The sequence below is a fragment of the Salvelinus alpinus genome, chromosome 25 (genome assembly GCF_045679555.1).
Source record: "Salvelinus alpinus chromosome 25, SLU_Salpinus.1, whole genome shotgun sequence".
NCBI classification, from domain to species: domain Eukaryota; kingdom Metazoa; phylum Chordata; class Actinopteri; order Salmoniformes; family Salmonidae; genus Salvelinus; species Salvelinus alpinus.
This window is the reverse complement of record NC_092110.1, coordinates 30303399-30317161: the sequence shown is the minus strand read 5'-3', so window position 1 is coordinate 30317161 and position 13763 is coordinate 30303399. Positions and strand designations below refer to the sequence as shown.

The 13763-nt window shown below is 42.6% G+C and overlaps 1 protein-coding gene across 2 annotated transcripts in view; it reads right to left on the bottom strand.

Annotated features, from left to right (window-relative positions):
* Window positions 1-3327: 3327 nt before the first annotated feature.
* Window positions 3328-13763, bottom strand: part of LOC139553799 (consortin-like) — a 41560-nt gene continuing 31124 nt past the window's right edge. Inside the window, exons 10-12 of one of the 2 annotated variants that reach the window (XM_071366472.1) lie at window positions 11798-12423; window positions 7766-7919; window positions 3328-7589 (exon numbers count right to left, since the gene is read on the bottom strand). In XM_071366472.1, coding sequence (XP_071222573.1) covers window positions 7381-7589; window positions 7766-7919; window positions 11798-12423 — 989 coding nt within the window. In that variant the 3' untranslated portion in view covers window positions 3328-7380. The remainder of the gene's footprint in view (window positions 7590-7765; window positions 7920-11797; window positions 12424-13763) is intronic. The other variant, XM_071366473.1, reaches the window with a different exon arrangement.

The following is a 13763-nucleotide window of genomic DNA, read 5'->3' as shown; positions in this document are numbered from 1 at the left end:
AATGCTGTTTTGGATGAAAAATATTTGTACATACACACTGAAGAAGGCTGCTAATCCAAAACGTCTGTGTATGTGATCCCTGAGGCAGTGAAAATAAAACATTGAAAAATGAAGAAAGCTTTATGCGACACCTTTTCATTTATCTGAATTCACGGGTTTTACACCAAACTTCTGGGATAGGTAGGCTTGCCCTACTTTCTAGCGCAGAAGAAAATGACAGCGCAACACTGCCATCTAGCGATCAGTTTGAGTACAGTGGTTGTGTGCCACAGTTTTTGTACTGTTGACTGTAGATGATTCTCCACTCCGTTTTGGTGGGAAACAATAAAATGAGCAGGTACGGCTATGTTGTAGTGATCTATTCAAGCAATTAGCTATCAATTGGCTAGCTATACAGCCTTATCTGATAACCTGATCCATTTGCAAGTTTAACGCCGAGGTTGCGCGTAGGCACAGGTGTTCAGTTTACCCTCTCCAAATCCTATTGTGCAAAACTGACTTCAGATCAGTGTCTAGTAGTAGCCAACGACAAGGTCAACCTCATCCTACAACTCGGTGAGAAGCAGCCGTGAAAGATTATTTGGCGCATGTGTTGGACACGCAGCCTGCTTATGCTTTGATCACACCGACACTAGTTTTACATTGATTTCCAACGAAACGCTGCGTTTGCATTGCGCAAAATAGCACGCAGCATCATCTGGATATGTATGCAACAAAACTTCAACACACCTTCTGCTATCATTTCTGTCAATCCGTTTACGCATACAGTTTGACCGCATACGTTCGATAAATCCAAGGTATGCACTACAACTGCAAGGCAAACGCAGCGTTTCATTGGAAATGTATGTAATTCTGGTGTACCAAAATGCAGTGACACTGTCGGTGTGTTCGAAGCGTTAGCCTCTCTCTCACTCGCATGGCTAGAAGGGATACAGCTTTTGTCAAATTAACGGCATTTTAGCTAACCCTTTTCCTAAACTTCGCCCAATTCTCCTAACCTAATCTAACCTGATGAGTAAATTCGCCTAACCTGCTCCGAAAAGTCAAATGACGTTAATTTGACAAAAGCTGGATCCCTTCTTGCCGTGACACTCTCATACGTGGGATTGGGAACACCGTGTGTTACATCCGCATACTGTGGTCTGAACCCCAACACAATTATTATTATACTGTCACTGTATATTTTTCTCATATCACTTTGTCAGAACACCAATAATTCCAGAACTGTCAACCTTGAACAATTTGTATGTATGTTTTTAAATGTACAAATCAGGGCTCTCCCTAGGATTTTCTGACAAGGTGTTGCTGATGTAGGGGGGAGGTCCGGAGGGGGTCAGTCAACTTCTCCCTCAGGAAGTTGGAGAATTTAGCATTTTTCTTAAACTCAGTCTTAAATTATATCAAACAAGGTAGCCAACACAGAAGTCATGTGTTTGATCCTAAATGAAATTGAGGTGGTCTCAATAACACATTTTTCTAGGTACAATTTAGGGGAAATTGTTATCTTTATGTGGATAGTTTAGTGAAGATGTAAAGTGCCTTCTTAATTTTGTTTCTGGAGAAAATTCTGAATAATTCAATTACTGGATGCAACATAGTAGTTTAGCTTACTGTAGGCTATTTGGAATATGACACAACTAAATTAGTTTTTCATATCTCCATCCCTGACCTAATCCATCAAATTAGGTCTGACTACTCGGCTGCCATTCATTCAACATGCCTTGATGTCATTGGTGAACTATTATCACATCATTAGCAGCCTACATATCAATAACTGATTCATTAACATAGGCCTACTAATCTTTAACAGTTTAACATAACTTTATGTGAAGGAAAGTATTAGTGGAAAATCTCTCTGCCATGCCTGTTTCCATCTAAACAGCGTCACACGTTTCCTTGCTCGTCAATGCGCTCACGCATACTACCATTGCGGAGATCAAAGCATGTGCAGGCAAGGTGTTCTCGATTAGTTGGCTAAACGTTGTAGCTAATGCCGCATTCAAAACAACTGGGAACTCAGAAAAGTACGAGGTCAATAATGACCTCAGTAATCTTCAGGTCAGAACTCTAGAAAGAGGCCCGAGTCACCGAGTTGGATGACCATTCAAATCGATTTTTCCCAGGCTGAGAGTTTTTTCAGAGTTCCAGTTGTTTTGAAAGCACTGAAGTCGGGAGATTTCCCGGGTACACAGTTCCGAGTTCCAAGTTGTTTTGAACGCAGCAAAAGTACCTTAGTTGTAATGACACATTAGCTAAGGAGCTAAATACAAAATAATAGTGTAGTGACCTTAACACCTAGCAACTTTGTCAAGGGGTTCGAACCTCTTGGCATAATGTTTAAAGTGTTGGCTTGACAGTTGCTGGATCCAGGTTCAAGTCCTGGTCAGGGCTACCCGCCGAATTCGCTATATTGATGTCAGAAATGGGATGGAGCATGGGTGGTCATGGGAAAGGTTTGTACACGTGAGAGACTTGGTATAGAAGCATGGGGACACGCTCTCGCGAAGGAATGGGGTAAAGTAGCGACCTCGTCAAGGGGTTCAGAGTTTTTTTTTTACGTCATTAAGTAAGCTGTTTTTTTTTTTATCGACAGAAGATAGTTACATGGAAATGCAGGCAATTTGAACATTTCTTTTCTATATGCAAACTTAAAATGTAAAAAAAATAATAATAAATGGACAAGTTTATGGAAACATAGCTAGACAATTTTTTTGTTGTTGCAAAAATAGCAAAAGTTGTAAATGAACATCGGTTTCTTGCAGGAGTGTGATTCATCTACAATGATGTATTTCGTTGAAACACATGAAAGCCATTGGAGGGCATTACCAAAATGAAGAGTTTATTACATTTTATCCCAAAACATATATTTTTTTTAAATGGCTAAATAATTGAACAGTACACCAGGGGTACTTGCTACTATAATTCCTGAAATGCAGAACCTGTTGGGAGTAATTTTCAAATAAGAAATTATACTTTTGTTACATTGTTTGCTAGCTCAGCTGATTAGCTAGCTAGCTTTCAGTATTGACCACCCAACGTTGCTAAAGCTAGTTAGCCAGTTAATATAACTTGTTATTTCAAAATGTATATTAGATAGCTAAGTTAGTCATGCTATGAATACAATTCATCTGCTGTCGACATCAGGATACGATTTGGGAGAGTACTAGTTAGCTCCAAAAGTGGTTAGTAACTTTGGCTGCATGCTGACAGTGCATTCAGACACAACCTTAATTTTACCAGGTTCCCCTGAAGAAATTGTAATGACAGTTGTTGATAATTGGATATGGAGAAGGGCGAGCCGGTCAAGGATCGATTCGGACAAGGTGGTAAATTGTATGACAAGCGACAGCTTTATTTAAGAGTAAAGATATCTGGTACAAGCGTATACGGTCTCGTTCCTTCGGCTCATAGAGAACCTCCAGAAAAAGCCCAGATAACAGAGTGCATAGACATTTTATACAAAGATAGAAAGTAGGTTGAGTCTGGAAGTTCTTGTCCTCTGGTTGGTTCTGGACAGGTTGTTGTCTTCTCAGATTGGTCCTGATGAGCTGGGCGTCATCCTTCTGAGTCTTATAGCAAAAGTTCTTTGTTATCAAATGTTCAGCTAAGCAGGAGATTTTGTGTGTGCGTAGTCAGCCCTCTGTCCTTGGTTATGTGTGTGTGTCTCATTATTTCGTGAAATGCGGACCCAAGCACTCTTTTGATCAAAGCCTTTCCTTATCAGTGTTTATGAAAGGTTTACGTCAGCCCTCTGTCCTTGGGTGTGTGTGTGTGGGTCTCTGTATCTGTTTATAAGTGTGTGAGAAACCCTGCTTAGAAAGAAGTTAGTTATAACAATGTAATAGCAATATGCTTGTGTTATTTTAAATGGTATTTATTACACAGTCCACCACACACACACATGTTTTTTTAGGATAAAAAACAGGCAAAGTCCTAGAGGAAAACTAGGTTCAGTCTGCTTTCCAACAGGCATTGGGAGACAAATTCACCTTTCACTGGGACAATTACCTAAAACATCAGGCCAAATATAGGCTACACAGAGGTTGTTTACCAAGAGAACATGTTCCTGAGTGGTCCAGTTACAGTTTTGACTTAAATGCACTTGGAAATCTATGTAAGATTTGAAAATGGCTGTCTAGCAATGATCAACAACCAACTTGACAGAGCTTGAATATTTTTTGAAATTATTATGGGCAAATATTCTACAATCCTGGTGTACAAAGCTCTTAGAGACCCAGCTGTAATCACTGCCAAAGGTGATTCTAACATGCATTGACTCAGAGGGTTGAATACTTATCTAATCAACATAAATTAGTGTTTATTTTCCATTAAAAAATTATAATAATAATCTATTTTAATTCCACTTTGTAAGAACAAAATGTGGGAAAAGGGGTGTGAATTCTTTCTGAAGGCACTGTGTGTGAGGGAGGCTCTCCAATGTGGTTCAAGGCTGCCCCTAGCGACCTAAAAGGTATCATTCAGAAGTGTTTCTTTGAAGAGTTTCTCTTTGTATTTGGTAACAGTCTTTATCACACTATTGTGATGAACAACTTGATAACAATTTACAAACTTAATAGCTGGAATAACAACTTTATAACAAAGTACAATTGTGTCAGATCAGTCCCCACAGTGAGGTTTATTAACCAATCAACAGAGAGAAACAGGTGTTTAAAAGGTACTCACCACAGTCATCCCTCTCAATGGTGATTCGTTTTGCAAAGCCCGGTGCACTGGGTAGATAGAGATTTCACTTAAGGACCAATGGAATGGTTTAAAATGAGAAAACACCACCCACCCGGGGCACAAGGCCATACAAAACAAACTTGACCAATGGATGAGTTTCGTTTTGCATTGCCCAGTGCCCCAGGTGGCTGGAGAGTTCTCTTAGTGCCAATGGAATGGTTCAAATGAACAAACTCCACCCATCCGGGGTACCAGGCCATGCAAAACAAACTTGCCCATTGTTTTCTTCACAGACTGTAAAGAAAGATTTGATGCTGCGTTCATAACTAAGTGGGAAGATGGTATTCAAATCAAATCCAATTGTATTGGTCACATACACATATTTAGCAGATGTTATTGCGGGTGTAGCAAAATGCTTACCATATACGACCGGGCCCTCCAACCTGTAATTACTAGTGAGAAACTATCATCCCTGAGCGCCGACTTCTCCCACATGCTCAACTCCAACGTCACCTAGTAAGGAAATTATCTCGATAACAGCATTTTCGGTAGTTAAATGCAACAAAACATTATTTGTAAAAAGCAATGTATTAATATGATTTTTGAACTCTAATTTGTTTACAAGCATGATAGCTGTACTTTTAGTTTGTTTGTCCCAGCTTGTTTGCCTTAAGCCAATCAGCGTTTCTCAACAAGTTCAAAGCAAGTGAATGCATCAAACTCGCAATTACAAATTCACCACTGGTAATTTCCACCTTCCCACTTGGTTCTGAATGCAGCATTAGCCACAATGACAAACATTAGCTAATCGTCTTCACATGTCATCATACACAGATCAAAAGTTGAAAACGGAGACAAAATGTTCTGTCCCGCTTCTGTTCTGACTTTTCCAACTGGCATTCTTTAACTGGTGAGTCTTGGAAAGAGACTCCTCTTTTTCAAAACATAGTCTTCAAGAACAAAACAAGGGAAAATAACAACCAACGATAACCACATCAAGCCAAAACGAGAAAAACAACAGAAAAGCACATGCTTTGGTCGTTTTTTTTCTCTCCCCCCACGTTGTGCAGATATGATATAAATACTTCAGATCCAAACAGTAAGACAGTCATCTGGACCAGCCAGACACGTGAAAATCATTTTAAAACCAAGGCTGCATCTCAATACTCTACTGTGGCTTCCTCTCCTCATCTCTTCTCCTTCCCCCCTCTGAAAGAACCTTGAAAGACGAAAGCATATTGCATATCTATATTGTCCATTTGAAAACAGTTCTGAATAGGGTGATATTTTGCTGTTGGTTTCACCTGTCTTGTGTTTTCAGATAAGAGGAGATGAAAGAGAGGATACAAGAAGAGGAAAACACTTTAGACTGTTGGGATGCACCATAAGAGTCACTGCCCAGCCTACTACATCATCATTACATTATCATAGGAGCCACTGTGACACGTCTACTGAACTCCAGACGAAACTAAAACACACTGACTGACACAAACAGTAAAATAGATCACAGATTAAATAGACTAATAAAAAGCCTGAAATAAAAGAAATAATGAGCACAAAAATTATAATAAGTAAAAATCAATCAAGTCCATTGATCGCAGGAGGTAATGCACTCGGTGTAATACTGATCATGCCCATAATTATTTTACAATAAAGATAAATATACACATGCCTGAGCAAAGACAATTCTCAGCTGAACAGATATTCCTCTTCTAGTACCGACCTGACCCTTAGGGCGCTAAACATTCTTGAACACGATTACAGACGTATTGCTTTCTTGTCCATGTTGCATATATGGTCATTGAGGGCCATCAAGGGCCAACGCTACAATCTGTACCCCAAAACAACCCAATAATCCCAGACACCCTCAAACACAAGTTGTAGAAGTTGGCCCTTACTACTGATACAGAGTCAGACATTTCCTCCCCCTTTTGGTTGAGGATAAGGTTAAGATTTGATCTCAGATCTGTGGTTAGGGGCAACTTCTAACTTCAGCCCAAAGAAACACCCTGACATACTCCGTAAGAATCTTCAACAGTGAGGAACATAAAGAAAAGTCAAATCTGTTTCATTAAAACAAAACGTTCATTAATATAATATTTTTAAGACATTATTTAATGTTTCTGACCACAGCAGAATTGTTCACATTCGAAGTGCAGTTGAGATTCAAAATGGAGTCCATAAACAAAGAGCGGCGGCGGTTTCTTAAAAAGGCTGACCGGCCGCTTCTTGTTTGCGCATGTGAGCGGTCTTGTCCATGCCTGAAGGATCCAGACGTCTCCATATGGTAGTGAGCGGATCCAAGGTAAGTGGTAATGAGTCTAGCCTAGTCTATCCATTCCTCTGGGCTGACACAGAGTCGGTCTATGTCCAGTAGTGTATAGTTCAAATCTATAGGTAGTCCAGTATATTACAGGTCCTATGTCAGTCCTACTAGTCCTACTAGGCAGCGCTGCAGATGTCTTAGGCTGCTGTTAGTGTGGTTGCAGGCTACTAGTACCACATACACCTTCCATCACTCGCTCTCCCATCACACACATTAACTGGCCAGCCAGTGAAGACGGAGAGAGAGATAGGAAAACGGGAGGACATGGAGAGAAATCCTGTCCAAGTTGGAGAAAGGAGAGTATCCACCTTGCAAAACAAGGGATTCTCGTTCCTCTCCTTCTCCCTTCTTCTCTCCTCCTTGGGGGTCAGCTAAAACCCAGGGGTCAGCCAGTGTCGGAGCTGATTCATTCCACGATGCAGCTGTGCGAGGTAGAAGTCCGCGTTCCGAGAAAAGTCGGTGCAGACGGTGGAGTGGGCGTTGCCCAGAGCACAGTAGACGGCAGTGCCTCCCAGGCTGATCACCACGGTGACCAGGCAGAGCAGGAAGAGGAGCAGGCACGAGTCTCCTCCCACCTGGTCTGGAGGAGGGAAGAGCAACATGTTTAGATGCCTATTAACTGAGCTTTATTCAACTGTTTCTTGTCTGGAGAAGGGAGAAGACGGGGAGAGGGTGACATAGTAAGAATGCAGACATACATACACTTGATTATAGCCATTGTTGGGCATATATACACTGACTCAAACACACCCTCACCCTGGTCAAAGCCGTCATCAGGTACTTTGAAGCGGACCCTGCGCTTAGCAGGATGTTTGTGCGGGGCCGAGGAGGGAGCAACACACACATTCTCCACACACACACTCCTCCTCCTCTTCTTCAGGATGGACACCAGGCTAGGGGCAGGGGTCATCTGGAGGTCAGAGGGACAAGGTCAGTGCCAGGTCAACTGGTTAGCATACACATCATACACACACGCGATAAATATTCTGTACACAATAGACACATACACCTGACATATATGGATACACACATAAAACACAGTAAGTTTTGTAATGATTCATATGTTGATGTAAAGAATATTTGCTGATCTGTGGTGTGTAATGACTTTTAGGCTTAAATTGAAGATGTGGCAATATCGTCTGCTATTATCCCCAGTAATTTTACATATAGATTGTCAGACTTGTCAGGGCTTGTCATTGCTGATAGACAACAATACTTTTTTCACCTCTTCCACACTGACTTTACGGAATTCAAGAGTACAATTCTTGTCGGTCATAATTTGGTCCGATATACTTGGAAATGTAGTGTCAGCGTTTGTTGCTGGCATGTCATCCCTAAGTTTTCTTATCTTGCCAATGAAAAAGTCATTAAAGTAGTTGGCAATATCAGTTGGTTTTGTGATGAAGGAGCCATTTGATTCAATGAATGAAGGAGCCGAGTTGCTTTTTTCCCCAAAATGTAATTTAAGGTGCCCCAAAGCTTATTACTATCATTCTTTATATAATTTATCTTTGTTTCATAGTGTAGTTAATTTAAATTTAGTTTGGTCACATGATTTCTTGATTTGCAGTACGTTTGCCAATCAGTTGGGCTGCCAGACTTAATTACCATACCTTTTGCCTCATCCCTCTCAACCATACAATGTCAATTCCTCATCAATCCAAGGGGATTTAACAGTTTTTACAGTCATTTTCTTAATGAGTGCGTGCTTATTAGTAACTGGAATAAGTAGTTTCATAAATGTGTCAAGTGCAGCATCTGGTTGCTCCCTCAGATGTCAGGGCAATAGCACACATAATACTATGAACAAAAATATAAACGCAACATGTAAAGTGTTGACCCCACAATAAAATATCCCAGAAGTTCTCCATACACACAAAAAGCAAATTTCTCTCAGATTTTGTGCACAAATTTGTTTACATCCCTGTTAGTGAACATTACTCTTTTGCCAAGATAATCCATCCACCTGACAGGTGTGGCATATCAAGAAGCTGAATAAATTGCATGATCATTACACAGGTGCACCTTGTGCTGGGGGTTTATATAAATAGTGAAGAGAACAGCCCCCCCCCCGCCCCCCAAAAAAGGCTCAATGTCCATGAATGTTTCATGTGTGTTCCGACATGCCCCCAAATTAATATAGTTGGTTCAGTTGCTTTTGATATTTTAACCTGCGTGTCCTGACCACATTTGAATATGCAAAAATCATAGAGCGCACGTAGCCGATATTGTACTGAGTGTACAAAACATTAGGAACACCTTCCTAATATTCAGTTGCACACTCTTTGGCCCACAGAACAGCCTCAATTCGTTGGGACATGGACTCTGCAAGGTGTCCAAAGCGTTGCACAGGGATGCTGGCCCATGTTCACTCCAATGCTTCCCACAGTTGACTTAAGTTGGCTGGATGTCCTTTGGGTGGTAGACCGTTCTTGAAACACACAGGAAACTGTTGAGTGTGAAAAACCCAGCAGCTTTGCAGTTCTTGACACACTCAAATCGGTGCCCTTGGCACCAACTACCATACCCCGTTCAAAGACACTTAAATCTTTTGTCTTGCTGGTTCACCCTCTGAATGGCACACAGACACAATACCTGTCTCAAGGCTTAAAAATCCTTCATCAACCTGTCTCCTCCCCTTCATCTACACTGATTGAAGTGGATTTAACAAGTGACATCAATAAGGGATCAGAGGTTTCATCTGGATTCACCTGGTCAGTCTATGTCATGGAAAGGGCAGGTGTTCCTAATGTTTTGTACACTCAGTGTATATTTTGTACACAAAGAAAATCTATTACGGGTCAACATGGAAATATTACTCACGGCGTTGATTAAAGCTCAGAACGCCTATATTACTGACCTAATCGCACCTAACTCCATGTTACAGGCTTTGGTTTTTCCATGTATGTTTTTTGAGGTTGGACGTATAGCTCGTTAGCACGTAGACACACCAAGTGGTGTCACCTCGTTAGTCAGTATGTGTTACACCTGTGCTGGCCCAGTGCTCCAGTTGTCTTGATAGATGCGGAGGGTTAACACCTTTAGTTGGCGCGCCTTGGTTTGAGTTTTAGACAAATTATCCTTTATCTGATTTTCCTGATTTCACTTAGCAACATTTTTTTTAGTTTCCTGTCATTAAGTTTTTATTTATCTTGGGCAAATGTAGTTGGTGTTCATGGTAGGTGTGTTAGGTTCCAGTTGTTGTTGCTAGTCAACTTTCTGGGTACACCCCCATGAGTGTCTTTCAGAACCCCTCCTAAAACCACACTGGTTTTGGTTGTCACTGTTAGTTTTCCTTCTGTTTAAGCAACATTACTTGTTTTTTTGCTGGGCAACTTTACTCATTTTACAAACAAGTGGAATCATGAACAATGGATTGTTCGTTATGTTTGCCTGCGTCTCCTGGATTTGCCTTCTGAGCAGCACATTCACCACTCTTTCAAACGGTTCACTCTGGCGACACAGGCTGGTGGGCGACACCGTCCTGCGACTCCTGCTGTGTCTAGACATCCCCCAAGCAAAAACCGACTTTAGGAGAATGAGTGCACAACTGGTAATTAGTCGCTTCTATTGCAGTAATGTTGAAGGGCTTTGGATATTATTACTTAACCAGCTAGAAGGATGAAGTGAGAAACTAACATTAAAAATAACCTACCGCAGTAGGTGCAAGAAATACGCTACTACGTTCTCATAACGTTGCTTTACAGAGCGTAGGCTACTGAGACAGACATTGGTGAGGCAGGGGAAAACAGTGAGGAAGCAAGCAGAGAGAAGTTGACAGTGGTTCCATGACAAAATCCGTACTAATCTTATCAAACAAGTTCGAAACTGTTTCAATACGAACATCTTCCCTGTACGCCTACATTAAAATGTCATACGTTTTCATCAATGCTACGTGTCAGTGTGAATAATTGATCATATCCCCCCCCCCCCCCCATTTCAGGGGTATAACATTACAATGGGGCGGCAGCGTAGCCTAGTGGTTAGAGCGTCGGACTAGTAAACGAAAGGTTGCAAGATCGAATCCCCGAGCTGACAAGGTACAAATCTGTCGTTCTGCCCCTGAACAAGGCAATTAACCCACTGTTCCTAGGCAGTCATTGAAAATAAGAATTTGTTCTTAACTGACTTGCCTAGTTAAATAAAGATACAAATAAAAATGTAATTGTATAGCTAATAGGATGTGTTTCAATGAACCTACAGCAGCCAAGGTGTTAATGGCTGGGGTCATTTTCGCTGTTCTCCAAAAAGTTGTATAATTATATAGAAAGGCAGTAAATGAACGTCACCCCCTCCCCCAAGGAGAACATAACACTGTCTGTGTGCTAATTACTGTCTCTTACCCTCTGTCTCCTCACACAGGAAGACACCTCATCCATAACACTCTTCACTCTGATATACTACCTCACAACAGGATGGGAGAGAGAGAGAGAGGGGAAGAGTTTTTGGGTAGCCAGATGGTCAGAAAACTCACATCTGTGAGTACAAGTTTCTCTTAGTGTAACAGCCAGACCTGGTTTATGGGCCACTCCTCTGAGTAGCCATATTTTACTCCAACACACTGCCAAGGGAAACACTCATTTCCAACAAAATGGCTATATAATGCCATTAGGCTCTAGCTGCGTAGAGAAGTAATGAGTTGGCATTAAGACAGGTCACGTCAGACTTCTCAAACACACAATCATGCACAGAGCAATAAAACCCCTTTGTTCAGATAATCAGCAACCGTGTGTGTCACTGGACAACTGTCCCAGGGAGGGTTACCCAGACAGTTTCTCTCCCACTCACCTCCACTGTGATGCGTTTGGCCAGGCCGTCGAGAGACGCAGCTCCATCTCTGATAATCTCCACAACAAACACGTCTTCTTCCTGAACATACTCCTCGCACAGCTCCTCAATCTGGTTCTCCTCCTGCTGCACCTCCTCCAGTGTGAGCTGCTCCTTCACTGCCAAGACTGAGATCTCCTCTAGAGCTTTAAAACACACGTCACTATCCTTCTCCTCCTCTGCTTCTTCCACCTCCTCCTGTTCTTCCTCTCCTCCCAGCCGCTCCTCAGGCTTGGATCGGCTAATTTCCCCACCCGTAGGAGGGTCAGGCCCAGCGTATCCCTCCTGAGTGGTGTGTTCCATCTCTCTCTCCGTCTGCTGTCCTGTTCCTTCGCTCTGAGCGCCTGTGAACTCAGCCCTGCCCTCCCTCTCCTCCCCTTTGGCAAGGGAGCCGTCAATAAGACGGTCTCTATGGAAACCCTCAATCCTCTTGGAGTCTCTGCTGTTCTGTGCCACGTCCAGAGCTGCAAAGTCATTAAAGCAAAGGCTGTTCATCAGGGCTGCAGCTGATTTGATTGGGTAGATGCTCTGGGAGAGGGTGGAGTCTGTTACTCTATGGTCCTCCTCCATCGCTGATGCACACCCAACTAACCGACCAATGATAGAGAGCAACATGGGAAAAGTGTTACAAGCCCCCCACCCCAACCTCTCCCTTTACAATCCCCTAAACATCCAAACCCTCTGCAGATTCATCTAGTCTCCAGAAGAGCCACTGTGTAACCTACATCAGTAACTGAGAGGGAATCACTGGTCCTCAGCATCAATACACCTCCTAGTTCTCTCCTAAACATCTTCTTCACAACCCCTTCCTCTTTTAGCTGCTGTTTTATAGGGTACTTGATGTCATCGGAACACATCTCATTTCCTGTCTACTCCCTCTATCTCATATCCACTAGAGAGACGCACACATACAGAGACACACACAAACACACTTCCTCGTCCACTTCACTCAAACGAAAACAGAGCGAGGACAAGTTGTCCCTCAGATCCAAATATTTATTGAATGTGAAAATATTCATCAGATCCGTATAAAAGAGGGCGACAGAGTGATACTCTCCTCACTAATCCAGCCTCCGGAACACTTACATTGAGCGTTCTAACTTAAGTGTGTGTGTTTCTGTCTAGTCACGCCTGGGATGTGAAAGTGAAACCAGGCCATGATAGAACAGGCAGGTAACACACCTGGGACTACATGTCTGTGTGTACAGGCAGGTAACACACCTGGGACTACATGTCTGTGTGTACAGGCAGGTAACACACCTGGGACTACATGTCTGTGTGTATAGACAGGTAACACACCTGGGACTACATGTCTGTGTGTATAGACAGGTAACACACCTGGGACTACATGTCTGTGTGTACAGACAGGTAACACACCTGGGACTACATGTCTGTGTGTACAGGCAGGTAACACACCTGGGACTACATGTCTGTGTGTACAGACAGGTAACACACCTGGGACTACATGTCTGTGTGTACAGGCAGGTAACACACCTGGGACTACATGTCTGTGTGTACAGACAGGTAACACACCTGGGACTACATGTCTGTGTCTGTGTGTACAGACAGGTAACACACCTGGGACTACATGTCTGTGTGTATAGACAGGTAACACACCTGGGACTACATGTCTGTGTGTACAGGCAGGTAACACACCTGGGACTACATGTCTGTGTGTACAGGCAGGTAACACACCTGGGACTACGTGTCTGTGTGTACAGACAGGTAACACACCTGGGACTACGTGTCTGTGTGTACAGGCAGGTAACACACCTGGGACTACGTGTCTGTGTGTACAGGCAGGTAACACACCTGGGACTACATGTCTGTGTGTACAGGCAGGTAACACACCTGGGACTACGTGTCTGTGTGTACAGGCAGGTAACACACCTGGGACTACGTGTCTGTGTGTACAGGCAGGTAACAC